At 38.6% G+C, this 21,135-nt stretch overlaps 1 protein-coding gene and 33 non-coding genes across 34 annotated transcripts; all 34 read right to left on the bottom strand.

Moving 5' to 3' along the window:
- Positions 1 to 18: 18 nt before the first annotated feature.
- On the bottom strand, positions 19 to 90 carry Trnaq-uug (transfer RNA glutamine (anticodon UUG)). Its single transcript has one exon. It is a non-coding gene; the product is annotated as a tRNA-Gln (tRNA).
- Positions 91 to 213: 123 nt separating this feature from the next.
- Trnah-gug (transfer RNA histidin (anticodon GUG)) lies at positions 214 to 285 on the bottom strand. The gene has a single exon. It is a non-coding gene; the product is annotated as a tRNA-His (tRNA).
- Positions 286 to 598: 313 nt separating this feature from the next.
- Trnaq-cug (transfer RNA glutamine (anticodon CUG)) lies at positions 599 to 670 on the bottom strand. The gene has a single exon. It is a non-coding gene; the product is annotated as a tRNA-Gln (tRNA).
- A 139-nt stretch (positions 671 to 809) lies between these two features.
- Trnaq-uug (transfer RNA glutamine (anticodon UUG)) lies at positions 810 to 881 on the bottom strand. Its single transcript has one exon. It is a non-coding gene; the product is annotated as a tRNA-Gln (tRNA).
- A 125-nt stretch (positions 882 to 1,006) lies between these two features.
- On the bottom strand, positions 1,007 to 1,078 carry Trnah-gug (transfer RNA histidin (anticodon GUG)). Its single transcript has one exon. It is a non-coding gene; the product is annotated as a tRNA-His (tRNA).
- Positions 1,079 to 1,666: 588 nt separating this feature from the next.
- Positions 1,667 to 1,738, bottom strand: Trnaq-cug (transfer RNA glutamine (anticodon CUG)). The gene has a single exon. It is a non-coding gene; the product is annotated as a tRNA-Gln (tRNA).
- Positions 1,739 to 1,878: 140 nt separating this feature from the next.
- Trnaq-uug (transfer RNA glutamine (anticodon UUG)) lies at positions 1,879 to 1,950 on the bottom strand. The gene has a single exon. It is a non-coding gene; the product is annotated as a tRNA-Gln (tRNA).
- A 507-nt stretch (positions 1,951 to 2,457) lies between these two features.
- Trnaq-cug (transfer RNA glutamine (anticodon CUG)) lies at positions 2,458 to 2,529 on the bottom strand. The gene has a single exon. It is a non-coding gene; the product is annotated as a tRNA-Gln (tRNA).
- A 336-nt stretch (positions 2,530 to 2,865) lies between these two features.
- On the bottom strand, positions 2,866 to 2,937 carry Trnah-gug (transfer RNA histidin (anticodon GUG)). Its single transcript has one exon. It is a non-coding gene; the product is annotated as a tRNA-His (tRNA).
- Positions 2,938 to 3,249: 312 nt separating this feature from the next.
- Positions 3,250 to 3,321, bottom strand: Trnaq-uug (transfer RNA glutamine (anticodon UUG)). The gene has a single exon. It is a non-coding gene; the product is annotated as a tRNA-Gln (tRNA).
- A 334-nt stretch (positions 3,322 to 3,655) lies between these two features.
- Positions 3,656 to 3,727, bottom strand: Trnah-gug (transfer RNA histidin (anticodon GUG)). Its single transcript has one exon. It is a non-coding gene; the product is annotated as a tRNA-His (tRNA).
- Positions 3,728 to 4,032: 305 nt separating this feature from the next.
- Trnaq-uug (transfer RNA glutamine (anticodon UUG)) lies at positions 4,033 to 4,104 on the bottom strand. The gene has a single exon. It is a non-coding gene; the product is annotated as a tRNA-Gln (tRNA).
- A 711-nt stretch (positions 4,105 to 4,815) lies between these two features.
- Positions 4,816 to 4,887, bottom strand: Trnaq-uug (transfer RNA glutamine (anticodon UUG)). The gene has a single exon. It is a non-coding gene; the product is annotated as a tRNA-Gln (tRNA).
- A 334-nt stretch (positions 4,888 to 5,221) lies between these two features.
- Trnah-gug (transfer RNA histidin (anticodon GUG)) lies at positions 5,222 to 5,293 on the bottom strand. The gene has a single exon. It is a non-coding gene; the product is annotated as a tRNA-His (tRNA).
- A 5-nt stretch (positions 5,294 to 5,298) lies between these two features.
- Trnam-cau (transfer RNA methionine (anticodon CAU)) lies at positions 5,299 to 5,370 on the bottom strand. Its single transcript has one exon. It is a non-coding gene; the product is annotated as a tRNA-Met (tRNA).
- A 641-nt stretch (positions 5,371 to 6,011) lies between these two features.
- Positions 6,012 to 6,083, bottom strand: Trnah-gug (transfer RNA histidin (anticodon GUG)). The gene has a single exon. It is a non-coding gene; the product is annotated as a tRNA-His (tRNA).
- A 524-nt stretch (positions 6,084 to 6,607) lies between these two features.
- Trnaq-uug (transfer RNA glutamine (anticodon UUG)) lies at positions 6,608 to 6,679 on the bottom strand. Its single transcript has one exon. It is a non-coding gene; the product is annotated as a tRNA-Gln (tRNA).
- Positions 6,680 to 6,802: 123 nt separating this feature from the next.
- Trnah-gug (transfer RNA histidin (anticodon GUG)) lies at positions 6,803 to 6,874 on the bottom strand. The gene has a single exon. It is a non-coding gene; the product is annotated as a tRNA-His (tRNA).
- A 313-nt stretch (positions 6,875 to 7,187) lies between these two features.
- Positions 7,188 to 7,259, bottom strand: Trnaq-cug (transfer RNA glutamine (anticodon CUG)). The gene has a single exon. It is a non-coding gene; the product is annotated as a tRNA-Gln (tRNA).
- A 139-nt stretch (positions 7,260 to 7,398) lies between these two features.
- On the bottom strand, positions 7,399 to 7,470 carry Trnaq-uug (transfer RNA glutamine (anticodon UUG)). Its single transcript has one exon. It is a non-coding gene; the product is annotated as a tRNA-Gln (tRNA).
- Positions 7,471 to 7,593: 123 nt separating this feature from the next.
- On the bottom strand, positions 7,594 to 7,665 carry Trnah-gug (transfer RNA histidin (anticodon GUG)). Its single transcript has one exon. It is a non-coding gene; the product is annotated as a tRNA-His (tRNA).
- Positions 7,666 to 8,386: 721 nt separating this feature from the next.
- Trnah-gug (transfer RNA histidin (anticodon GUG)) lies at positions 8,387 to 8,458 on the bottom strand. The gene has a single exon. It is a non-coding gene; the product is annotated as a tRNA-His (tRNA).
- A 309-nt stretch (positions 8,459 to 8,767) lies between these two features.
- Trnaq-cug (transfer RNA glutamine (anticodon CUG)) lies at positions 8,768 to 8,839 on the bottom strand. Its single transcript has one exon. It is a non-coding gene; the product is annotated as a tRNA-Gln (tRNA).
- Positions 8,840 to 9,557: 718 nt separating this feature from the next.
- Trnaq-uug (transfer RNA glutamine (anticodon UUG)) lies at positions 9,558 to 9,629 on the bottom strand. Its single transcript has one exon. It is a non-coding gene; the product is annotated as a tRNA-Gln (tRNA).
- A 722-nt stretch (positions 9,630 to 10,351) lies between these two features.
- Positions 10,352 to 10,423, bottom strand: Trnaq-cug (transfer RNA glutamine (anticodon CUG)). The gene has a single exon. It is a non-coding gene; the product is annotated as a tRNA-Gln (tRNA).
- A 719-nt stretch (positions 10,424 to 11,142) lies between these two features.
- Positions 11,143 to 11,214, bottom strand: Trnaq-cug (transfer RNA glutamine (anticodon CUG)). The gene has a single exon. It is a non-coding gene; the product is annotated as a tRNA-Gln (tRNA).
- Positions 11,215 to 12,322: 1,108 nt separating this feature from the next.
- Positions 12,323 to 12,394, bottom strand: Trnaq-uug (transfer RNA glutamine (anticodon UUG)). The gene has a single exon. It is a non-coding gene; the product is annotated as a tRNA-Gln (tRNA).
- Positions 12,395 to 12,901: 507 nt separating this feature from the next.
- Positions 12,902 to 12,973, bottom strand: Trnaq-cug (transfer RNA glutamine (anticodon CUG)). The gene has a single exon. It is a non-coding gene; the product is annotated as a tRNA-Gln (tRNA).
- A 718-nt stretch (positions 12,974 to 13,691) lies between these two features.
- Trnaq-uug (transfer RNA glutamine (anticodon UUG)) lies at positions 13,692 to 13,763 on the bottom strand. The gene has a single exon. It is a non-coding gene; the product is annotated as a tRNA-Gln (tRNA).
- A 722-nt stretch (positions 13,764 to 14,485) lies between these two features.
- On the bottom strand, positions 14,486 to 14,557 carry Trnaq-cug (transfer RNA glutamine (anticodon CUG)). Its single transcript has one exon. It is a non-coding gene; the product is annotated as a tRNA-Gln (tRNA).
- A 525-nt stretch (positions 14,558 to 15,082) lies between these two features.
- On the bottom strand, positions 15,083 to 15,154 carry Trnah-gug (transfer RNA histidin (anticodon GUG)). The gene has a single exon. It is a non-coding gene; the product is annotated as a tRNA-His (tRNA).
- A 312-nt stretch (positions 15,155 to 15,466) lies between these two features.
- Trnaq-cug (transfer RNA glutamine (anticodon CUG)) lies at positions 15,467 to 15,538 on the bottom strand. Its single transcript has one exon. It is a non-coding gene; the product is annotated as a tRNA-Gln (tRNA).
- Positions 15,539 to 19,978: 4,440 nt separating this feature from the next.
- On the bottom strand, positions 19,979 to 20,662 carry LOC146158889 (uncharacterized). The gene has a single exon (XM_083385382.1). It carries the CDS (start codon positions 20,660 to 20,662, stop codon positions 19,979 to 19,981), a length of 684 nt encoding a protein of 227 aa, XP_083241508.1.
- Positions 20,663 to 21,020: 358 nt separating this feature from the next.
- On the bottom strand, positions 21,021 to 21,092 carry Trnap-ggg (transfer RNA proline (anticodon GGG)). The gene has a single exon. It is a non-coding gene; the product is annotated as a tRNA-Pro (tRNA).
- Positions 21,093 to 21,135: the final 43 nt, after the last annotated feature.

Below are 21,135 nucleotides of genomic sequence, written 5' to 3'. Positions count from 1 at the left end.
TAGAAATAAAATATTTTCAGGTTCCACCGAGATTTGAACTCGGATCGCTGGATTCAAAGTCCAAAGTGCTAACCATTACACCATGGAACCGCGTGGTTAATAACTGAATATCTTCTTTCAATAATTACCATTAGGTATTTAAAGTTATATCGAACATTTGTTTGACAAATAATATAAAAACACGGAACTGGTTAAAGCAAAAAGATAAATTACTGCTGTGACCAGGATTTGAACCTGGGTTGTCACGGCCACAACGTGAAGTACTAACCACTATACGATCACAGCCTAAGTAACAGAGGATGGTTTGGATTCATCGACCTCTGGGTTATGGACCCAGCAAGCTTCCGCTGTGCCACTCTGCTGCGATTAAAACATTTTATTCGTACAATTTTGTTCAGAGTTTTGGCATAACCGTTTACCATTGTTTTAAATCGAAAGAATTTTGATAGATATTTAGCGTAAATTAACCAAAGACCAACCAATTTTGATTTCAAACTGAAAATTTTGAGATTGCTTATCAATTGCACATTCCCACTAAATAAATTTCTGAAGTTAATTTATTGTTCACAACAGAAATGTTTTAAAAGTAAAGGATTTAAGGTTCCACCGAGATTTGAACTCGGATCGCTGGATTCAGAGTCCAAAGTGCTAACCGTTACACCATGGAACCTCCTGCCAAGACGTTATCTAAAATCTAACAACTTCTTTCAGCACATCATCTATTTTTAGAATGCAAACATGATTTTTTTAAAAGATTGATTTCCAAGTATCAATCTGTCATACAACGCTTGTTGAAATAAAATATTTTCAGGTTCCACCGAGATTTGAACTCGGATCGCTGGATTCAAAGTCCAAAGTGCTAAGCATTACACCATGGAACCGCGTGGTTACTCGCTGAATAACATCTTTTTTCAATAATTACCATTAGGTATTTAAAGTTCAATCGAACATTTGTTTGACAAATAACATAAAAACACGTGACTGATAAAGCAAAATGATAAATTATTGCTGTGACCAGGATTCGAACCTGGGTTGTCACGGCCACAACGTGAAGTACTAACCACTATACGATCACAGCCTAAGTAGCAGAGGATGGTTTCGATCCATCGACCTCTGGGTTATGGGCCCATCCAGCTTCCGCTGCGCCACTCTGCTGCGATTAAAACATTTTATTCTTACAATTTTGTTCAGAGTTTTGGCATTACCGTTTACCATTGTTAAATATCGAAAGAATTTTAATAGATATTTAACGTAAATTAACCAAAACCAAGTTTTTTGCTAGTTTTACATTGCTTTTTCGTATCTATTTCTTATTTCAAAAATTAATATAAAACCGTAAAAATCTACATACTTTTTATTTACGCACTTTTTTGTTTCCAATTATTGTAACTTTCAATATTGCCACTAAATTTATTTATTTTTGAGGGGCAGCTCGACTCGATGACCGAATGGTCCTTTCGCTGTCCTTGTGTTATTATTTATGTTATTTTGTTTTTTCGATGTTTGCAAACATGCACAAAAATAAATTGAATCTGAATCTGAATCAACCAATGGGATTTCAAACAAAAAATTTTGAGATTGCTTATCAATTGTAAATTCTCACTAAATAAATTTCTGAAGTTAATTTCTTGTTCACAACAGAAATGTTTTAAAAGTAAAGGATTCAAGGTTCCACCGAGATTTGAACTCGGATCGCTGGATTCAGAGTCCAAAGTGCTAACCGTTACACCATGGAACCTCCTGCCAGCACGTTATCCCAAATCTAACAATTTCTTTCAGCACATCATCTATTTTTAGACTGCAAACATGATTTTTTTCAAAAGACTAATTTCCAAGTATCAATCTGTCATACAACGCTTATTGAAATAAAATATTTTCAGGTTCCACCGAGATTTGAACTCGGATCGCTGGATTCAAAGTCCAAAGTGCTAACCATTACACCATGGAACCGCGTGGTTAATAACTGAATATCTTCTTTCAATAATTTCCATTAGGTATTCAAAGATGATTCGAACATTTGTTTGACAAATAACATAAAAACACATGACTGGTTAAAGCAAAATGAAAACATATTGCTGTGACCAGGATTCGAACCTGGGTTGTCACGGCCACAACGTGAAGTACTAAACACTATATGATCACAGCCTAATTAGCAGAGGATGGTTTCGATTCATCGACCTCTGGGTTATGGGCCCAGCACGCTTCCGCTGCGCCACTCTGCTGCGATTAAAACACTTTATTCTTACAATTTTCTTCAGAGATTTGGCATTACCGTTTACCATTGTTAAATATCGAAAGAATTTAAATAGATATTTAACGTAAATTAACCAAAGACCAACCAATGGGATTTCAAACTAAAAAACTTGAGATTGCTTATCAATTGTAAATTCTCACTTAATAAATTTCTGAAGTTAATTTCTTGTTCACAACAGAAATGTTTCAAAAGTAAAGGATTTAAGGTTCCACCGAGATTTGAACTCGGATCGCTGGATTCAGAGTCCAAAGTGCTAACCGTTACACCATGGAATCTCCTGCCAAGACGTTATCTAAAATCTAACAACTTCTTTCAGCACATCATCTTTTTTTAGATTGCAAACATGATTTTTTGAAAGATTGATTTCAAAGTATCAATTTGTCATACAACGCTTGTTGAAATAAAATATTTTCAGGTTGCACCGAGATTTGAACTCGGATCGCTGGATTCAAAGTCCAAAGTGCTAAGCATTACACCATGGAACCGCGTGGTTACTCGCTGAATAATATCTTTTTTCAATAATTACCATTAGGTATTTAAACTTGAATCGAACATTTGTTTAACAAATAACATAAAAACACGTGACTTGTTAAAGCAAAATGATAAATTAATGCTGTGACCAGGATTCGAACCTGGGTTTTCACGGCCACAACGTGAAGTACTAACCACTATACGATCACAGCCTAAGTAGCAGAGGATGGTTTCGATCCTACGACCTCTGAGTTATTGGCCCATCCAGATTCCGCTGCGCCACTCTGCTGCGATTAAAACATTTTATTCTTACAATTTTGTTCAGAGTTTTGGCATTACCGTTTACCATTGTTAAATATCGAAAGAATTTTAATAGATATTTAACGTAAATTAACCAAAGACCAACCAATGGGATTTCAAACTAAAAATTTTGAGATTGCTCATCAATTGTACATTCTCACTTAATAAATTTCTGAAGTTAATTTCTTGTTCACAACAGAAATGTTTTAAAAGTAAAGGATTTAAGGTTCCACCGAGATTTGAACTCGGATCTCTGGATTCAAAGTCCAAAGTGCTAACCGTTACACCATGGAACCTCCTGCCAAGACGTTATCTAAAATCGAACAACTTCTTTCAGCACATCATCTATTTTTAGATTGCAAACATGATTTTTTTAAAAGATTCTTTTCCAAGTGTCAATCTGTCATACAACGCTGGTTGAAATAAAATATTTTCAGGTTCCACCGAGATTTGAACTCGGATCGCTGGATTCAAAGTCCAAACTGCTAACCATAACACCATGGAACCGCGTGGTTAATAACTGAATATATTCTTTCAATAATTACCATTAGGTATTTAAAGATGATTCGAACATTTGTTTGACAAATAACATAAAAACACATGACTGGTTAAAGCAAAATAAAAACATATTGCTGTGACCAGGATTCGAACCTGGGTTGTCACGGCCACAACGTGAAGTACTAACCACTATACGATCACAGCCTAAGTAGCAGAGGATGGTTTCGATACATCGACCTCTGGGTTCAGCACGCTTCCGCTGCGCCACTCTGCAGCGATTAAAACATTTTATTCTTACAATTTTGTTCAGAGTTTTGGCATTACCGTTTACCATTGTTAAATTTCGAAAGAATTTTAATAGATATTTAACGTAAATTAACCAAAGACCAACCAATGGGATTTCAAACTAAAAATTTTGAGATTGCTCATCAATTGTACATTCTCACTAAATAAATTTCTGAAGTTAATTTCTTGTTCACAACAGAAATGTTTTAAAAGTAAAGGATTTAAGGTTCCACCGAGATTTGAACTCGGATCTCTGGATTCAAAGTCCAAAGTGCTAACCGTTACACCATGGAACCTCCTGCCAAGACGTTATCTAAAATCGAACAACTTCTTTCAGCACATCATCTATTTTTAGATTGCAAACATGATTTTTTTAAAAGATTGATTTCCAAGTGTCAATCTGTCATACAACGCTGGTTGAAATAAAATATTTTCAGGTTCCACCGAGATTTGAACTCGGATCGCTGGATTCAAAGTCCAAACTGCTAACCATAACACCATGGAACCGCGTGGTTAATAACTGAATATCTTCTTTCAATAATTACCATTAGGTATTTCAAGATGATTCGAACATTTGTTTGACAAATAACATAAAAACACATGACTGGTTAAAGCAAAATAAAAACATATTGCTGTGACCAGGATTCGAACCTGGGTTGTCACCGCCACAACGTGAAGTACTAACCACTATACGATCACAGCCTAAGTAGCAGAGGATGGTTTCGATACATCGACCTCTGGGTTCAGCACGCTTCCGCTGCGCCACTCTGCAGCGATTAAAACATTTTATTCTTACAATTTTGTTCAGAGTTTTGGCATTACCGTTTACCATTGTTAAATATCGAAAGAATTTGAATAGATATTTAACGTAAATTAACCAAAGACCAACCAATGGGATTTCAAACTAAAAATTTTGAGATTGCTCATCAATTGTACATTCTCACTAAATAAATTTCTGAAGTTAATTTCTTGTTCACAACAGAAATGTTTTAAAAGTAAAGGATTTAAGGTTCCACCGAGATTTGAACTCGGATCTCTGGATTCAAAGTCCAAAGTGCTAACCGTTACACCATGGAACCTCCTGCCAAGACGTTATCTAAAATCGAACAACTTCTTTCAGCACATCATCTATTTTTAGATTGCAAACATGATTTTTTTAAAAGATTGATTTCCAAGTGTCAATCTGTCATACAACGCTTGTTGAAATAAAATATTTTCAGGTTCCACCGAGATTTGAACTCGGATCGCTGGATTCAAAGTCCAAACTGCTAACCATAACACCATGGAACCGCGTGGTTAATAACTGAATATCTTCTTTCAATAATTACCATTAGGTATTTCAAGATGATTCGAACATTTGTTTGACAAATAACATAAAAACACATGACTGGTTAAAGCAAAATAAAAACATATTGCTGTGACCAGGATTCGAACCTGGGTTGTCACGGCCACAACGTGAAGTACTAACCACTATACGATCACAGCCTAAGTAGCAGAGGACGGTTTCGATCCGTCGACCTCTGGGTTATGGGCCCAGCACGCTTCCGCTGCGCCACTCTGCTGCGATTAAAATATTTTATTCTTACAATTTTGTTCAGAGTTTTGGCATTACCGTTTACCATTGTAAAATATCGAAAGAATTTTAATAGATATTTAACGTAAATTAACCAAAGACCAACCAATGGGATTTCAAACTAAAAATTTTGAGATTGCTTATCAATTGTAAATTCTCACTAAATAAATTTCTGAAGTTAATTTCTTGTTCACAACAGAAATGTTTAAAAGTAAAGGATTTAAGGTTCCACCGCGATTTGAACTCGGATCGCTGGATTCAGAGTCCAAAGTGCTAACCGTTACGCCATGGATCCTCCTGCCAACACGTTATCCCAAATCTAACAATTTCTTTCAGCACATCATCTATTTTTAGATTGCAAACATGATTTTTTTCAAAACACTAATTTCCAAGTATCAATCTGTCATACAACGCTTTTAGAAATAACATATTTTCAGGTTCCACCGAGATTTCAACTCGGATCGCTGGATTCAAAGTCCAAAGTGCTAACTAGTACACCATGGAACCGCGTGGTTAATAACTGAATATCTTCTTTCAATAATTACCATTAGGTATTTAAAGTTATATCGAACATTTGTTTGACAAATAATATAAAAACACGGAACTGGTTAAAGCAAAATGATAAAATATTGCTGTGACCAGGATTCGAACCTGGGTTGTCACGGCCACAACGTGAAGTACTAACCACTATACGATCACAGCCTAAGTAGCCGAGGATGGTTTCGATCCATCGACCTCTGGGTTATGGGCCCAGCACGCTTCCGCTGCGCCACTCTGCTGCGATTAAAACATTTTTTTCTTACAATTTTGTTCAGAGTTTTGGCATTACCGTTTACCATTGTTAGATATCGAAAGAATTTTAATAGATATTTAACGTAAATTAACCAAAACCAACCAATGGGATTTCAAACTAAAAATTTTGAGATTGCTTATCAATTGTACATTCTCACTAAATAAATTTCTGAAGTTAATTTCTTGTTCACAACAGAAATGTTTTAAAAGTAAAGGATTTAAGGTTCAACCGAGATTTGAACTCGGATCGCTGGATTACAGAGTCCAAAGTGCTAACCGTTACGCCATGGAACCTCCTGCCAACACGTTATCCCAAATCTAACAATTTCTTTCAGCACATCATCTATTTTTAGATTGCAAACATGATTTTTTTCAAAAGACTAATTTCCAAGTATCAATCTGTCATACAACGCTTTTAGAAATAAAATATTTTCAGGTTCCACCGAGATTTGAACTCGGATCGCTGGATTCAAAGTCCAAAGTGCTAACCATTACACCATGGAACCGCGTGGTTAATAACTGAATATCTTCTTTCAATAATTACCATTAGGTATTTAAAGTTATATCGAACATTTGTTTGACAAATAATATAAAAACACGGAACTGGTTAAAGCAAAATGATAAATTATTGCTGTGACCAGGATTCGAACCTGGGTTGTCACGGCCACAACGTGAAGTACTAACCACTATACGATCACAGCCTAAGTAACAGAGGATGGTTTCGATTCATCGACCTCTGGGTTATGGACCCAGCAAGCTTCCGCTGCGCCACTCTGCTGCGATTAAAACATTTTATTCGTACAATTTTGTTCAGAGTTTTGGCATTACCGTTTACCATTGTTTTAAATCGAAAGAATTTTAATAGATATTTAGCGTAAATTAACCAAAGACCAACCAATTTTGATTTCAAACTGAAAATGTTGAGATTGCTTATCAATTGCACATTCCCACTAAATAAATTTCTGAAGTTAATTTATTGTTCACAACAGAAATGTTTTAAAAGTAAAGGATTTAAGGTTCCACCGAGATTTGAACTCGGATCGCTGGATTCAGAGTCCAAAGTGCTAACCGTTACACCATGGAACCTCATGCCAAGACATTGTCTAAAATCGAACAACTTCTTTCAGCACATCATCTATTTTTAGATTGCAAATATGATTTTTTCAAAAGATTAATTTCCAAGTATCAATCTGTCATACAACGCTCATTGAAATAAAATATTTTCAGGTTCCACCGAGATTTGAACTCGGATCGCTGGATTCAAAGTCCAAAGTGCTAACCATTACACCATGGAACCGCGTGGTTAATAACTGAATATCTTCTTTCAATAATTTCCATTAGGTATTCAAAGATGATTCGAACATTTGTTTGACAAATAACATAAAAACACGTGACTGGTTAAAGCAAAATGATAAATTATTGCTGTGACCAGGATTCGAACCTGGGTTGTCACGGCCACAACGTGAAGTACTAACCACTATACGATCACAGCCTAAGTAGCAGAGGATGGTTTCGATCCATCGACCTCTGGGTTATGGGCCCAGCACGCTTGCGCTGCGCTACTCTGCTGCGATTAAAAAATTTTATTCTTACAATTTTGTTCAGAGTTTTGGCATTACCGTTTACCATCGGTAAATATCGAAAGAATTTTAATAGTTATTTAACGTAAATTAACCAAAGACCAACCAATGGGATTTCAAACTAAAAATTTTGAGATTGCTTATCAATTGTAAATTCTCACTAAATAAATTTCTGAAGTTAATTTCTTGTTCACAACAGAAATGTTTTAAAAGTAAAGGATTTAAGGTTCCAGCGAGATTTGAACTCGGATCGCTGGATTCAGAGTCCAAAGTGCTAACCGTTACAACATGGAACCTCCTGCCAAGTCGTTATCCCAAATCTAACAATTTCTTTCAGCACTCCATTGATTTTTAGATTGCAAGCATGATTTTTTCAAAAGATTAATTTCCAAGTATCAATCTGTCATACAACGCTTGTTGAAATAAAATATTTTCAGGTTCCACCGAGATTTGAACTCGGACCGCTGGATTCAAAGTCCAAAGATCTAAGCATTACACCATGGAACCGCGTGGTTACTCGCTGAATAACATCTTTTTTCAATAATTACCATTAGGTATTTAAAGTTCAATCGAACATTTGTTTGACAAATAACATAAAAACACGTGACTGGTTAAAGCAAAATGATAAATTATTGCTGTGACCAGGATTCGAACCTGGGTTGTCACGGCCACAACGTGAAGTACTAACCACTATACGATCACAGCCTAAGTAGCAGAGGATGGTTTCGATCCATCGACCTCTGGGTTATGGGCCCAGCACGCTTCTGCTGCGCCACTCTGCTGCGATTAAAACATTTTATTCTTACAATTTTGTTCAGAGTTTTGGCATTACCGTTTACCATTGCTAAATTATCGAAAGAATTTTAATAGATATTTAACGTAAATTAACCAAAGACCAACCAATCGGATTTCAAACTAAAAATTTTGAGATTGCTTATCAATTGTAATTTCTCACTAAATTTCTGAAGTCAATTTCTTGTTCACAACAGAAATGTTTTAAAAGTAAAGGATTTAAGGTTCCACCGAGATTTGAACTCGGATCGCTGGATTCAGAGTCCAAAGTGCTAATCGTTACACCATGGAACCGCCTGCCAACACGTTATCCCAAATCTAATAGTTTCTTTCAGCACATCATCTATTTTTAGATTGCAAACATGATTTTTTTCAAAAGACTAATTTCCAAGTATCAACCTGTCATACAACGCTTATTGAAATAATATATTTTCAGGTTCCAGCAAGATTTGAACTCGGATCGCTGGATTCAAAGCCAAAGTGCTAACCATTACACCATGGAACCGCGTGGTTAATAACTGAATATCTTCTTTCAATAATTACCATTAGGTATATAAAGATGATTCGAACATTTGTTTGACAAATAACATAAAAACACATGACTGGTTAATGCAAAATGAAAACATATTGCTGTGACCAGGATTTGAACCTGGGTTGTCACGGCCACAACGTGAAGTACTAACCATTATAAGATCACAGCCTAAGTAGCAGAGGATGGTTTCGATCCATCGACCTCTGGGTTATGGGCCCAGCACGCTTCCGCTGCGCCACTACGCCGCGATTGAAACATTTTATTCTTACAATTTTGTTCGGAGTTTTGGCATTACCGTTTACCATTGTTAAATATCGAAAGAATTTTAATAGATATTTAACGTAAATTAACCAAAGACCAACCAATGGGATTTCAAACTAAAAATTTTGAGATTGTTTATCAATTGTAAATTCTCACTGAATAAAATTCTGAAGTTAATTTCTTGTTCACAACAGAAATGTTTTAAAAGTAAAGGATTTAAGGTTCCACCGAGATTTGAACTCGGATCGCTGGATTCAAAGTCCAAAGTGCTAACCATTACACCATGGAACCGCGTGGTTACTCGCTGAATAATATCTTTTTTCAATAATTACCATTAGGTATTTAAAGTTAAATAGAACATTTGTTTGACAAATAACACAAAAACCCGTGACTGGTTAAAGCAAAATGATAAAATATTGCTGTGACCAGGATTCGAACCTGGCTTGTCACGGCCACAACGTGAAGTACTAACCACTATACGATCACTGACTAAGTAGCAGAGGATAGTTTCGATCCATCGACCTCTGGGTTATGGGCCCAGCACGCTTCCGCTGAGCCAATATGCTGCGATTAAAACATTTTATTCTTACAATTTTGTTCAGAGTTTTGGCATTACCGTTTACCATTGTAAAATGACGAAAGAATTTTAATAGATATTTAACGTAAATTAACCAAAGACCAACCAATGGGATTTCAAACTAAAAATTTTGAGATTGCTAATCAATTGTGCATTCTCAATAAATAAATTTCTGAAGTTAATTTCTTGTTCACAACAGAAATGTTTTAAAACTAAAGGATTTAAGGTTCCAGCGAGATTTGAACTCGGATCGCTGGATTCAGAGGACAAAGTGCTAACCGGTACACCATGGAAACGCCTGCCAACACGTTATCACCAATCTAACAATTTCTTTCAGCACATCATCTATTTTTAGATTGCAAACATGAATTTTTTCAAAAGACTTATTTCCAAGTATCAATCTGTCATACAACGCTTATTGAAATAAAATATTTTCGGGTTCCACCGAGATTTGAACTCGGATCGCTGGATTCAGAGTCCAAAGTGCTAACCGTTACACCATGGAACCTCCTGCCAAGACGTTATCCCAAATCTAACAATTTATTTCAGCACACCATCGATTTTTAGATTGCAAACATGATTTTTTTTCAAAGATTAATTTCCGAGTATCAATCTGTCATACAACGCTTATTGAAATAAAATATTTTCAGGTTCCACCGAAACTTGAACTCGGATCGCTGGATTCAAAGTCCAAGGTGCTAACCATTACACCATGGAACCGCGTGGTTACTAACTGAATATCTTTTTGCAATAATTACCATTAGGTATTTAAAGTTGAATCGAACATTTGTTTGACAAATAACATAAAAACACATGACTGGTTAAAGCAAAATGATAAATTATTGCTGTGACCAGGATTCGAACCTGGGTTGTCACGGACACAACGTGAAGTACTAACCACTAAACGATTACAGCCTAAGTAGCAGAGGATAGTTTCGATCCATCGTCCTATGGGTTATGGGCCCAGCACGCTTCCGCTGCGCCACTCTGCTGCGATAAAAACATTTTATTCGTACAATTTTGTTCAGAGTTTTGGCATTACCGTTTAACATTGTTAAATATCGAAAGAATTTTAATAGATATTTAACGTAAATTAACCAAAGACCAACCAATGGGATTTCAAACTAAAAATTTTGAGATTGCTTATCAATTGTACATTCTCACTAAATAAATTTCTGAAGTTAATTTCTTGTTCACAACAGAAATGTTTTAAAAGTAAAGGATTTAAGGTTCCACCGAGATTTGAACTCGGATCGCTGGATTCAGAGTCCAAAGTGCTAACCGTTACACCATGGAACCGCCTGCCAGCACGTTATCCCAAATCTAACAATTTCTTTCAGCACATCATCTATTTTTAGACTGCAAACATGATTTTTTTCAAAAGATTAATTTCCAAGTATCAATCTGTCATACAACGCTTATTGAAATAAAACATTTTCAGGTTCCACCGAGATTTGAACTCGGATCGCTGGATTCAAAGTCCAAAGTGCTAATCATCACACCATGGAACTGCGTGGTTACTCGCAAAAAAATATGTTTTTTCAATAATTAAAATTAGGTATTTAAAGTTTAATCGAACATTTGTTTGACAAATAACATAAAAAAACGTGACTGGTGAAATCAAAATGATAAATTATTGCTGATTTGAACTCGGATCGCTGGATTCAAAGTCCAAAGTCCTAACCATTACACCATGGAATCGCGTGGTTGCTAACTGAATATCTTCTTTCAATAATTACCATTAGGTATTTAAAGATGAATCGAACATTTTTTTGACAAATAACATGAAAACACATGACTGGTTAAAGCAAAATGAAAACATATTGCTGTGACCAGGGGTTGTGACGGCCACAACGTGAAGTACTAACCACTATACGATCGCAGCCTAAGTAGCAGAGGATGGTTTCGATACATCGACCTCTGGGTTATGGGCCAAGCACGCTTCCGCTGCGCCACTATGCTGGGATTAAAACATTTTAATCTTACAATCTTGTTCAGAGTTTTGGCATTACCGTTTACCATTGCTAAATATCGAAAGAATTTTAATAGATATTTTACGTAAATTAACCAAAGACCAACCAATGGGATTTCAAACTAAAAATTTTGAGATTGCTTATCAATTGTAAATTCTCACTAAATAAATTTCTGAAGTTAATTTCTCGTTCACAACAGAAATGTTTTAAAAGTAAAGGATTTAAGGTTCCACCGAGATTTGAACTAGGATCGCTGGATTCAGAGTCCAAAGTGCTAACCGTTACACCAGGAAACTCCTGCCAAGAGGTTGTCTAAAATCGAACAACTTCTTTCAGTACATCATCTATTTTTAGAGTGCAAACTTGATTTTTTTAAAAGATTTATTTCCAAGTATCAATCTGTCATACAACGCTTATTGAAATAAAATATTTTCAGGTTCCACCGAGATTTGAACTCGGATCGCTGGATTCAAAGTCCAAAGTGCAAACCATTACACCATGGAACCGCGTGGTTACTCGCTGAATAATATCTTTTTTCAATAATTACCATTAGGTATTTCAAGTTGAATCGAACATTTGTTTGACAAATAACATGAAAACACGTGACTGGTTAAAGCAAAATGATAAATTATTGCTGTGACCAGGATTCGAACCTGGGTTGTCAAGGCCACAACGTGAAGTACTAACCACTATACGATCACAGCCTAAGTAGCAGAGGATGGTTTCGATCCATCGACCTGTGGGTTATGGGCCCAGCACGCTTCCGCTGCGCCACTCTGCTGCGATTAAAACATTTTATTCTTACAATTTTCTTCAGAGTTTTGGCATTACCGTTTACCATTGCTAAATTATCGAAAGAATTTTAATAGATATTTAACGTAAATTAACCAAAGACCAACCAATCGGATTTCAAACTAAAAATTTTGAGATTGCTTATCAATTGTAAATTCTCACTAAATTTCTGAAGTTAATTTCTTGTTCACAACAGAAATGTTTTAAAAGTAAAGGATTTAAGGTTCCACCGAGATTTGAACTCGGATCGCTGGATTCAGAGTCCAAAGTGCTAACCGTTACACCATGGAACCGCCTGCCAAGACGTTATCCCAAATCTAACAGTTTCTTTCAGCACATCATCTATTTTTAGATTGCAAACATGATTTTTTTCAAAAGACTAATTTCCAAGTATCAACCTGTCATACAACGCTTATTGAAATAATATATTTTCAGGTTCCACCGAGATTTGAACTCGGATCGCTGGATTCAATGCCAAAGTGCTAACCATTACACCATGGAACCGCGTGGTTAATAACTGAATATCTTCTTTCAATAATTACCATTAGGTATTTAAAGATGATTCGAACATTTGTTTGACAAATAACATAAAAACACATGACTGGTTAATGCAAAATGAAAACATATTGCTGTGACCAGGATTTGAACCTGGGTTGTCACGGCCACAACGTGAAGTACTAACCATTATAAGATCACAGCCTAAGTAGCAGAGGATGGTTTCGATCCATCGACCTATGGGTTATGGGCCCAGCACGCTTCCGCTGCGCCACTACGCCGCGATTGAAACATTTTATTCTTACAATTTTGTTCGGAGTTTTGGCATTACCGTTTACCATTGCTAAATATCGAAAGAATTTTAATAGATATTTAACGTAAATTAACCAAAGACCAACCAATGGGATTTCAAACTAAAAATTTTGAGATTGTTTATCAATTGTAAATTCTCACTGAATAAAATTCTGAAGTTAATTTCTTGTTCACAACAGAAATGTTTTAAAAGTAAAGGATTTAAGGTTCCACCGAGATTTGAACTCGGATCGCTGGATTCAAAGTCCAAAGTGCTAACCATTACACCATGGAACCGCGTGGTTACTCGCTGAATAATATCTTTTTTCAATAATTACCATTAGGTATTTAAAGTTGAATCGAACATTTGTTTGACAAATAACACAAAAACCCGTGACTGGTTAAAGCAAAATGATAAAATATTGCTGTGACCAGGATTCCAACCTGGCTTGTCACGGCCACAACGTGAAGTACTAACCACTATACGATCACTGACTAAGTAGCAGAGGATAGTTTCGATCCATCGACCTCTGGGTTATGGGCCCAGCACGCTTCCGCTGAGCCAATATGCTGCGATTAAAACATTTTATTCTTACAATTTTGTTCAGAGTTTTGGCATTACCGTTTACCATTGTAAAATGACGAAAGAATTTTAATAGATATTTAACGTAAATTAACCAAAGACCAACCAATGGGATTTCAAACTAAAAATTTTGAGATTGCTAATCAATTGTGCATTCTCAATAAATAAATTTCTGAAGTTAATTTCTTGTTCACAACAGAAATGTTTTAAAACTAAAGGATTTAAGGTTCCAGCGAGATTTGAACTCGGATCGCTGGATTCAGAGGACAAAGTGCTAACCGTTACACCATGGAAACGCCTGCCAACACGGTATCCCCAATCTAACAATTTCTTTCAGCACATCATCTATTTTTAGATTGCAAACATGAATTTTTTCAAAAGACTTATTTCCAAGTATCAATCTGTCATACAACGCTTATTGAAATAAAATATTTTCGGGTTCCACCGAGATTTGAACTCGGATCGCTGGATTCAGAGTCCAAAGTGCTAACCGTTACACCATGGAACCTCCTGCCAAGACGTTATCCCAAATCTAACAATTTATTTCAGCACACCATCGATTTTTAGATTGCAAACATGATTTTTTTTCAAAGATTAATTTCCGAGTATCAATCTGTCATACAACGCTTATTGAAATAAAATATTTTCAGGTTCCACCGAGATTTGAACTCGGATCGCTGGATTCAAAGTCCAAAGTGCTAATCATCACACCATGGAACTGCGTGGTTACTCGCATAAAAATATGTTTTTTCAATAATTAAAATTAGGTATTTAAAGTTTAATCGAACATTTGTTTGACAAATAACATAAAAAAACGTGACTGGTGAAATCAAAATGATAAATTATTGCTGATTTGAACTCGGATCGCTGGATTCAAAGTCCAAAGTCCTAACCATTACACCATGGAACCGCGTGGTTGCTAACTGAATATCTTCTTTCAATAATTACCATTAGGTATTTAAAGATGAATCGAACATTTTTTTGACAAATAACATGAAAACACATGACTGGTTAAAGCAAAATGAAAACATATTGCTGTGACCAGGATTCGAACCTGGGTTGTCACGGCCACAACGTGAAGTACTACCCACTATACGATCACAGCCTAAGTAGCAGAGGAAGGTTTCAATCCATGGACCTCTGGGTTGTGGGCCCAGCATGCTTCCGCTGCGCCACTCTGCTGCGATTAAAACATTTTATTCTTACAATTTTGTTCAGAGTTTTGTCATTACCGTTTACCATTGCTAAATATCGAAAGAATTTTAATAGATATTTAACGTAAATTAACCAAAGACCAACCAATGGTATTTCAAACTAAAAATTTTGAGATTGCTTATCAATTGTAAATTCTCACTAAATAAATTTCTGAAGTTAATTTCTTGTTCACAACAGAAATGTTTTAAAAGTAAAGGATTTAAGGTTCCACCGAGATTTGAACTCGGATCGCTGGATTCAGAGTCCAAAGTGCTAACCGTTACACCATGGAACCTCCTGCCAAGACGTTATCCCAAACCTAACAATTTCTTTCAGCACACCATCGATTTTTAGATTGCAAACATGATTTTTTTCAAAAGATTAATTTCCGAGTATCAATCTGTCATACAACGCTTATTGAAATAAAATATTTTCAGGTTCCACCGAAACTTGAACTCGGATCGCTGGATTCAAAGTCCAAAGTGCTAACCATTACACCTAGAACCGCGTGGTTACTCGCTGAATAATATCTTTTTTCAATAATTACCATTAGGTACTTAAAGTTGATTCGAACATTTGTTTGACAAATAACATAAAAACACGTGACTGGTTAAAGCAAAATGATAAATTATTGCTGTGCCAGGATTCGAACCTGGGTTGTCACGGACACAACGTGAAGTACTAACCACTAAACGATCACAGCCTAAGTAGCAGAGGATAGTTTCGATCCATCGACCTATGAGTTATGGGCCCAGCACGATTTCGCTGCGCCACTCTGCTGCGATTAAAATATTTTATTCTTACAATTTTGTTCAGAGTTTTGGCATTACCGTTTACCATTGGTAAATATCGAAAGAATTTTAAGAGATATTTAACGTAAATTAAGCAAAGACCAACCAATGGGATTTCAAACTAAAAATTTTGAGATTGCTTATCAGTTGTAAATTCTCACTAAATTAATTTCCGAAGTTAATTTCTTGTTCACAACAGAAATGTTTTAAAAGTAAATGATTTAAGGTTCCACCGAGATTTGAACTCGGATCGCTGGATTCAGAGTCCAAAGAGCTAACCGTTACACCATTGAACCGCCTGCCAAGACCTTATCCCAAATCTAACAATTTCTTTCAGCACACCATCGATTTAAGATTGCAAACATGATTTTTTTCAAAAGATTAATTTCCAAGTATCAATCTGTCATACAACTCTTATTGAAATAAAATATTTTCAGGTTCCACCGAGATTTGAACTCGGATCGCTGGATTCAAAGTACAAAGTGCTAAGCATTACACCATGGAACCACGTGGTTATTAACTGAATATCTTAGTGTTAATAACTGAATATCTTAGCGATGATTCTTGCATTAGGCGCTCAAAAAAGTGGTGAAACATGTACCGCGTAAACTCGATGAAACCGTACGCAAGAAAAAGGCAATTGTACGCTTCGTCAACTGCAGTGTGCTAACTCGAGTGTGACATTAATTAGGTCACCCACGGGCTGTTACACGCCAGCAACTATGCTGGAGGGAGACTGCGTGCATAGAGTCGCCACACAGCTCCCCCCAGAAGCGAAAAATGACAACCATAACAGTATCGCGCCGGCGGCCGAACTTGTCGATGAGGCCTGTTGCGTGCGTAAGCCGATCGGGCTGAAGTTGCCGGTAGCTGGACCTGCAGTCCAGCCAGTGTGTGCGCAAACGCATGCTGTGTTTGCGTTGTTTGAGGCCGGATTGTTGTTGCTTTGTTTGGAGGTCGTCCTCGTCGGGGCGGTTGCGCCACTTGAACCGGATGCGTCGTGTCCAAGTGCGCCGGTTTAAGGCGATCGACCGACACTAGCTGCTCCTTTCCGCCGATATCCAGCTTGTATGTCTTTGGGCTGTGTTCGATTACCCTTAATGGCCCATCATAGGGAGGCGTTAGTGGAGGACGGTGCGAGCCTCTGCGTACAAAAACATAGAGCGAGTCCTCGAAACCGCGAGGTATTGATGGCTTGTGGGTGGAATGGCGTGACATTGGAACCGGGGTAAACGCTCGAATAGCCTCCTGAAGGTTTTTCAGGAAATCTAGAGGAGGGGTTGCAGCCTGCCGAACTGGAACATCTCCTGGGACTGTGATTAGCGAGCCATAAACCAACTCTGATGAAGATGTTTGCAAGTCTTCTTTTGGAGCTGTTGGAATTCCTAAAAGAACCCACGGTAGTTCGTTAACCCAGTTGGGACCTGTTGAACGCGACATTAAGGAGCTTTTTAAATGGCGATGAAACCTTTCTACGAGGCCGTTGGCCTGTGGGTGAAAAGCAGTGGTGCGGTGCAGGTTGATGCCGAGCAGTTTGTTTACCGATGACCATAGCTCCGATGTAAACTGCGGGCCGCGATCGGATGCAACATTTATCGGGATGCCAAATAGTGCCACCCAGTTGAAAACAAATGCCCTCGCGCAGATGATGGTTGTTGCATCTTTCATCGGAATTCCTTCAGGCCACCTCGTGCATCTGTCAACCATAGTTAAAAGATAAACATTACCTTGAGAAGGTGGAAGCGGGCCGACTATGTTGATATTCACATCGGCAAACCGGACGTTCGACAATGGGTAATGCTGTAAGGGTGCGCGCACGTGTTGGTGGACCTTCGCTTTTTGGCAAGATGTGCATTGTTTGGTCCACAAGCCAAAATCTTTATTGAGACCGTGCCATACAAATTTGGAAGCCACGAGTCGTCGGCTTATCCGGATTGAGGGGTGAGACAAACCGTGGATGGCGTCAAAAACCTTTCGGCGCCAAGATTGTGGTACTATTGGTCGTGGGTTGCCCATTGAGGTGTCGCAAAGAAGCGTAAGGCCATTTGGCCCGATGGCGACATCCTCTAGTTTTAAGTTAGAAACTGCGGTTCGATAAACCTGAACCTCTTGTACCTGTCGCGCCTTCGCAAGCTCGCTGTAGTCCAGGTCGACAGTGGCGCTGTGTACATTGCTGATTGTAGCGCGAGAAAGTGCATCTGCAACATGATTGAACTTTCCTTTGATGTGCTGCACGTCCGTCGTAAACTCTGATATAGCGGTAAGATGACGTTGTTGGCGACTGGACCATGGATCTGAAATCTTTGCAAATGCAAAAGTTAAAGGTTTGTGGTCCGTGAATGCGGTTAAGATACGGCCTTCAAGGAAGTAACGAAAGTGTCTGATAGCTAAGTGCAAAGCTAATAGTTCACGGTCGAAAGCGCTATATTTAATTTCGGGTGGTCTTAATTGTTTACTAAAAAACGCTAAGGGTCGCCATATGCCCCCAATGAACTGCTCCAGCACCCCACCGATTGAAGTTTCCAAAGCGTCGACCGTTATAGCCGTTTTCGCATGCTGTTGAGGATGAGTAAGTAAGGTAGCATTAGCCAACGCTAATTTAGCTGCTTTAAAAGCCATATACAAACTGTTTGTCCATACCAGTGTTTTTGGTTTTCCAGCAAGCGCTTGATAAATCGGCCTCATAATGCGGGCTGCAGCGGGAATAAAGCGGTTATAGAAATTAATCAAACCTGTAAATTCCTGTAGACCTTTTATTGTTGTAGGTTGTGGAAACCGTGTAATTGCTGAAACCTTGTCGGGCAGAGGGATGGCACTGTTTTAATCCGCACGATGACCGAGAAAATCGATGCGCGATTTTCCGAACTGACATTTCGATTGATTGATGACAAGGCCGTGATTCGACAACAGTTGAAAAAGCTTGTTCAAATGATCGCGATGCTCTTCTACTGAGTGACTGGCAACCAGGATGTCGTCCAGAAAAACAAACACAAAGTCAAGGGTTTGACAAACTGTGTCCATTAGCCTCTGAAATGCCTGAGCTGCATTTTTTAGGCCAAATGGCATGCGAAGAAACTCGTAAAGCCCAAAGGGAGTAATTACAGCTGTTTTGGGAACATCCTCTGGAGCCACAGGAACTTGATGGTAGCCACGAATTCAATCAATTTTAGAAAACAATTGAGCTCCTGCTAGGCGTGCCGTGAAATCTTGTAAGTGCGGAATGTTGTAACGGTCTGCGGTGGTGCAGGCGTTTAGGCGTCGGTAGTCTCCATATGGTCTCCATCCGCCTGACGATTTCGGTACCATGTGGAGTGGCGATGACCACGGACTGGACGACCGTTGAATGATCCCCATGTCAAGCATTTTGCGAAACTCCGCTTTCGCTATTGCGAGCTTTTCCGGCGGAAGCCTACGTGCGCGCGAATGGACTGGCGGGCCGCTGGTAGAAATGTAGTGGTGCACACCGTGTTTTGGCATCGCGTGTGTAAACTGGGGAGTAGTGAGTTGCGGATATGCGGCTAATAACTTAGAGTACGGAGTTTCAACAGTCGAAGCAATGACATGGGATGCTTCCTGCGCTGTTTTGCTGCGTGGAGTGCCGTAGACTGACTTCGCATCTACCAGACGATAGTGTTTAAAGTCGACCATAAGCGAATGAGCCCGTAGAAAATCTGCGCCAAGTAGGGGACGGGAAACCTCAGCCATAAAAAACTTCCATGTGAATTGGCCTGCGGACAAGTTGAGGCGAAGTACCTTAGTTCCGTAGGTGCGTATATTGCTTCCGTTGGCAGCCAAGATTTTCTTGCCGGGGATGGGTATTGTGCAGTCACGTCCGGTTGGCGGAATAACGCTTACTTCGGCACCAGAGTCGAATAAATAATTGATACCGGATGTGCGGTCCCAAGTAAAGAAAAGACAGGTTTTAATGCCGGCCGTTGAAAGTATCAACGACCGGCTCGGTCGTTTCCCCGATAGTTGCATGGAGGAACACATTTGCGCGCCTTCTCTCGAAAACGGCGGTGGAGGAAACAAAGACCCTGGTCGTTGATATTAGCTGAATGGGTTTCGTGGTTGCGTGAAGGCGTTGACGAACCAACCTTTGAAACAGTCATTCTTGTCCGACTGCTGCTTGCTTGCCAAAGCATGTCTGCCCGCTGGGCAAAATGGCGTGGATTGGTCATTTCCTCGCTTGCTAAAATAACGCGGACATCCTCGGGCAGGCGCTGTAGGAACAAATGTTGAAAAAGAAAACACGCCTCGTGTGAGCCCAGAAGCGCTAGCATGTCATCCATTAACTCAGAAGGCTTACGGTCTCCTAAATCGGGCATGTTAAGCAGCTGAGAAGCTCGTTCCTGAGGTGAAAGACCGAAAGTGCTCAAGAGCCTTTGCTTAATGGCGTTGCATTTTCCATCTTGCGGTGGATTCTCTAATAGATCGATAAGACGTTTTGCGGTGTCTTGATCTAGGGCTGCAACCACGTGGTAATATTTCGTAATGTCAACCGCTACATTGCGCAATGCGAATTGCGCTTCTGCTTGTTGGAACCAGACACGTGGCTGCGCAGACCAGAACGAAGGCAGTTTGAGGGCAATGGCGTGTTGCATTATTGCTTGACTTTCCTCCGTCATATTCTTTTGTTGTCCAGAAATGTCGTTTCTGGACTTGCAGGGGTCACCAGATGTAGCGATGATTCTTGTATGAGGCGCTCAAAGAAGTGGTGAAACATGTACCGCGTAACCACGATGAAAACGTACGCAAGAAAAAGGCAATTGTACGCTTCGTCAACTGCAGTGTGCTAACTCGAGTGTGACATTAATTAGGTCACCCACGGCCTGTTACACGCCAGCAACTATGCTGGAGGGAGACTGCGTGCATAGAGTCGCCACACTTTCAATAATTACCATTAGGTATTTAAAGATGATTCGAACATTTGTTTGACAAATAACATAAAAACACATCACTGGTTAAAGCCAAATTAAAACATATTGCTGTGACCAGGATTCGAACCTGGACTGTCACGGCCCCAACGTGAAGTACTAACCACTATACGATCACAGCCTAAGTAGCAGAGGATGGTTTCGATCTGTCGACATCTGGGTTA

This window comes from Ascidiella aspersa, chromosome 3, assembly GCF_963924565.1.
Source record: "Ascidiella aspersa chromosome 3, kaAscAspe10.2, whole genome shotgun sequence".
NCBI classification, from domain to species: Eukaryota; Metazoa; Chordata; class Ascidiacea; order Phlebobranchia; family Ascidiidae; genus Ascidiella; species Ascidiella aspersa.
Note: the sequence above shows the minus strand (reverse complement) of the source record. Positions and strands in the feature narration are given on the sequence as shown.

Bases quoted from the DNA above. Each gene is read 5' to 3' on its own strand.
- LOC146158889 (XM_083385382.1), bottom strand. From the start codon at position 20,662: ATGACGGAGGAAAGTCAAGCAATAATGCAACACGCCATTGCCCTCAAA.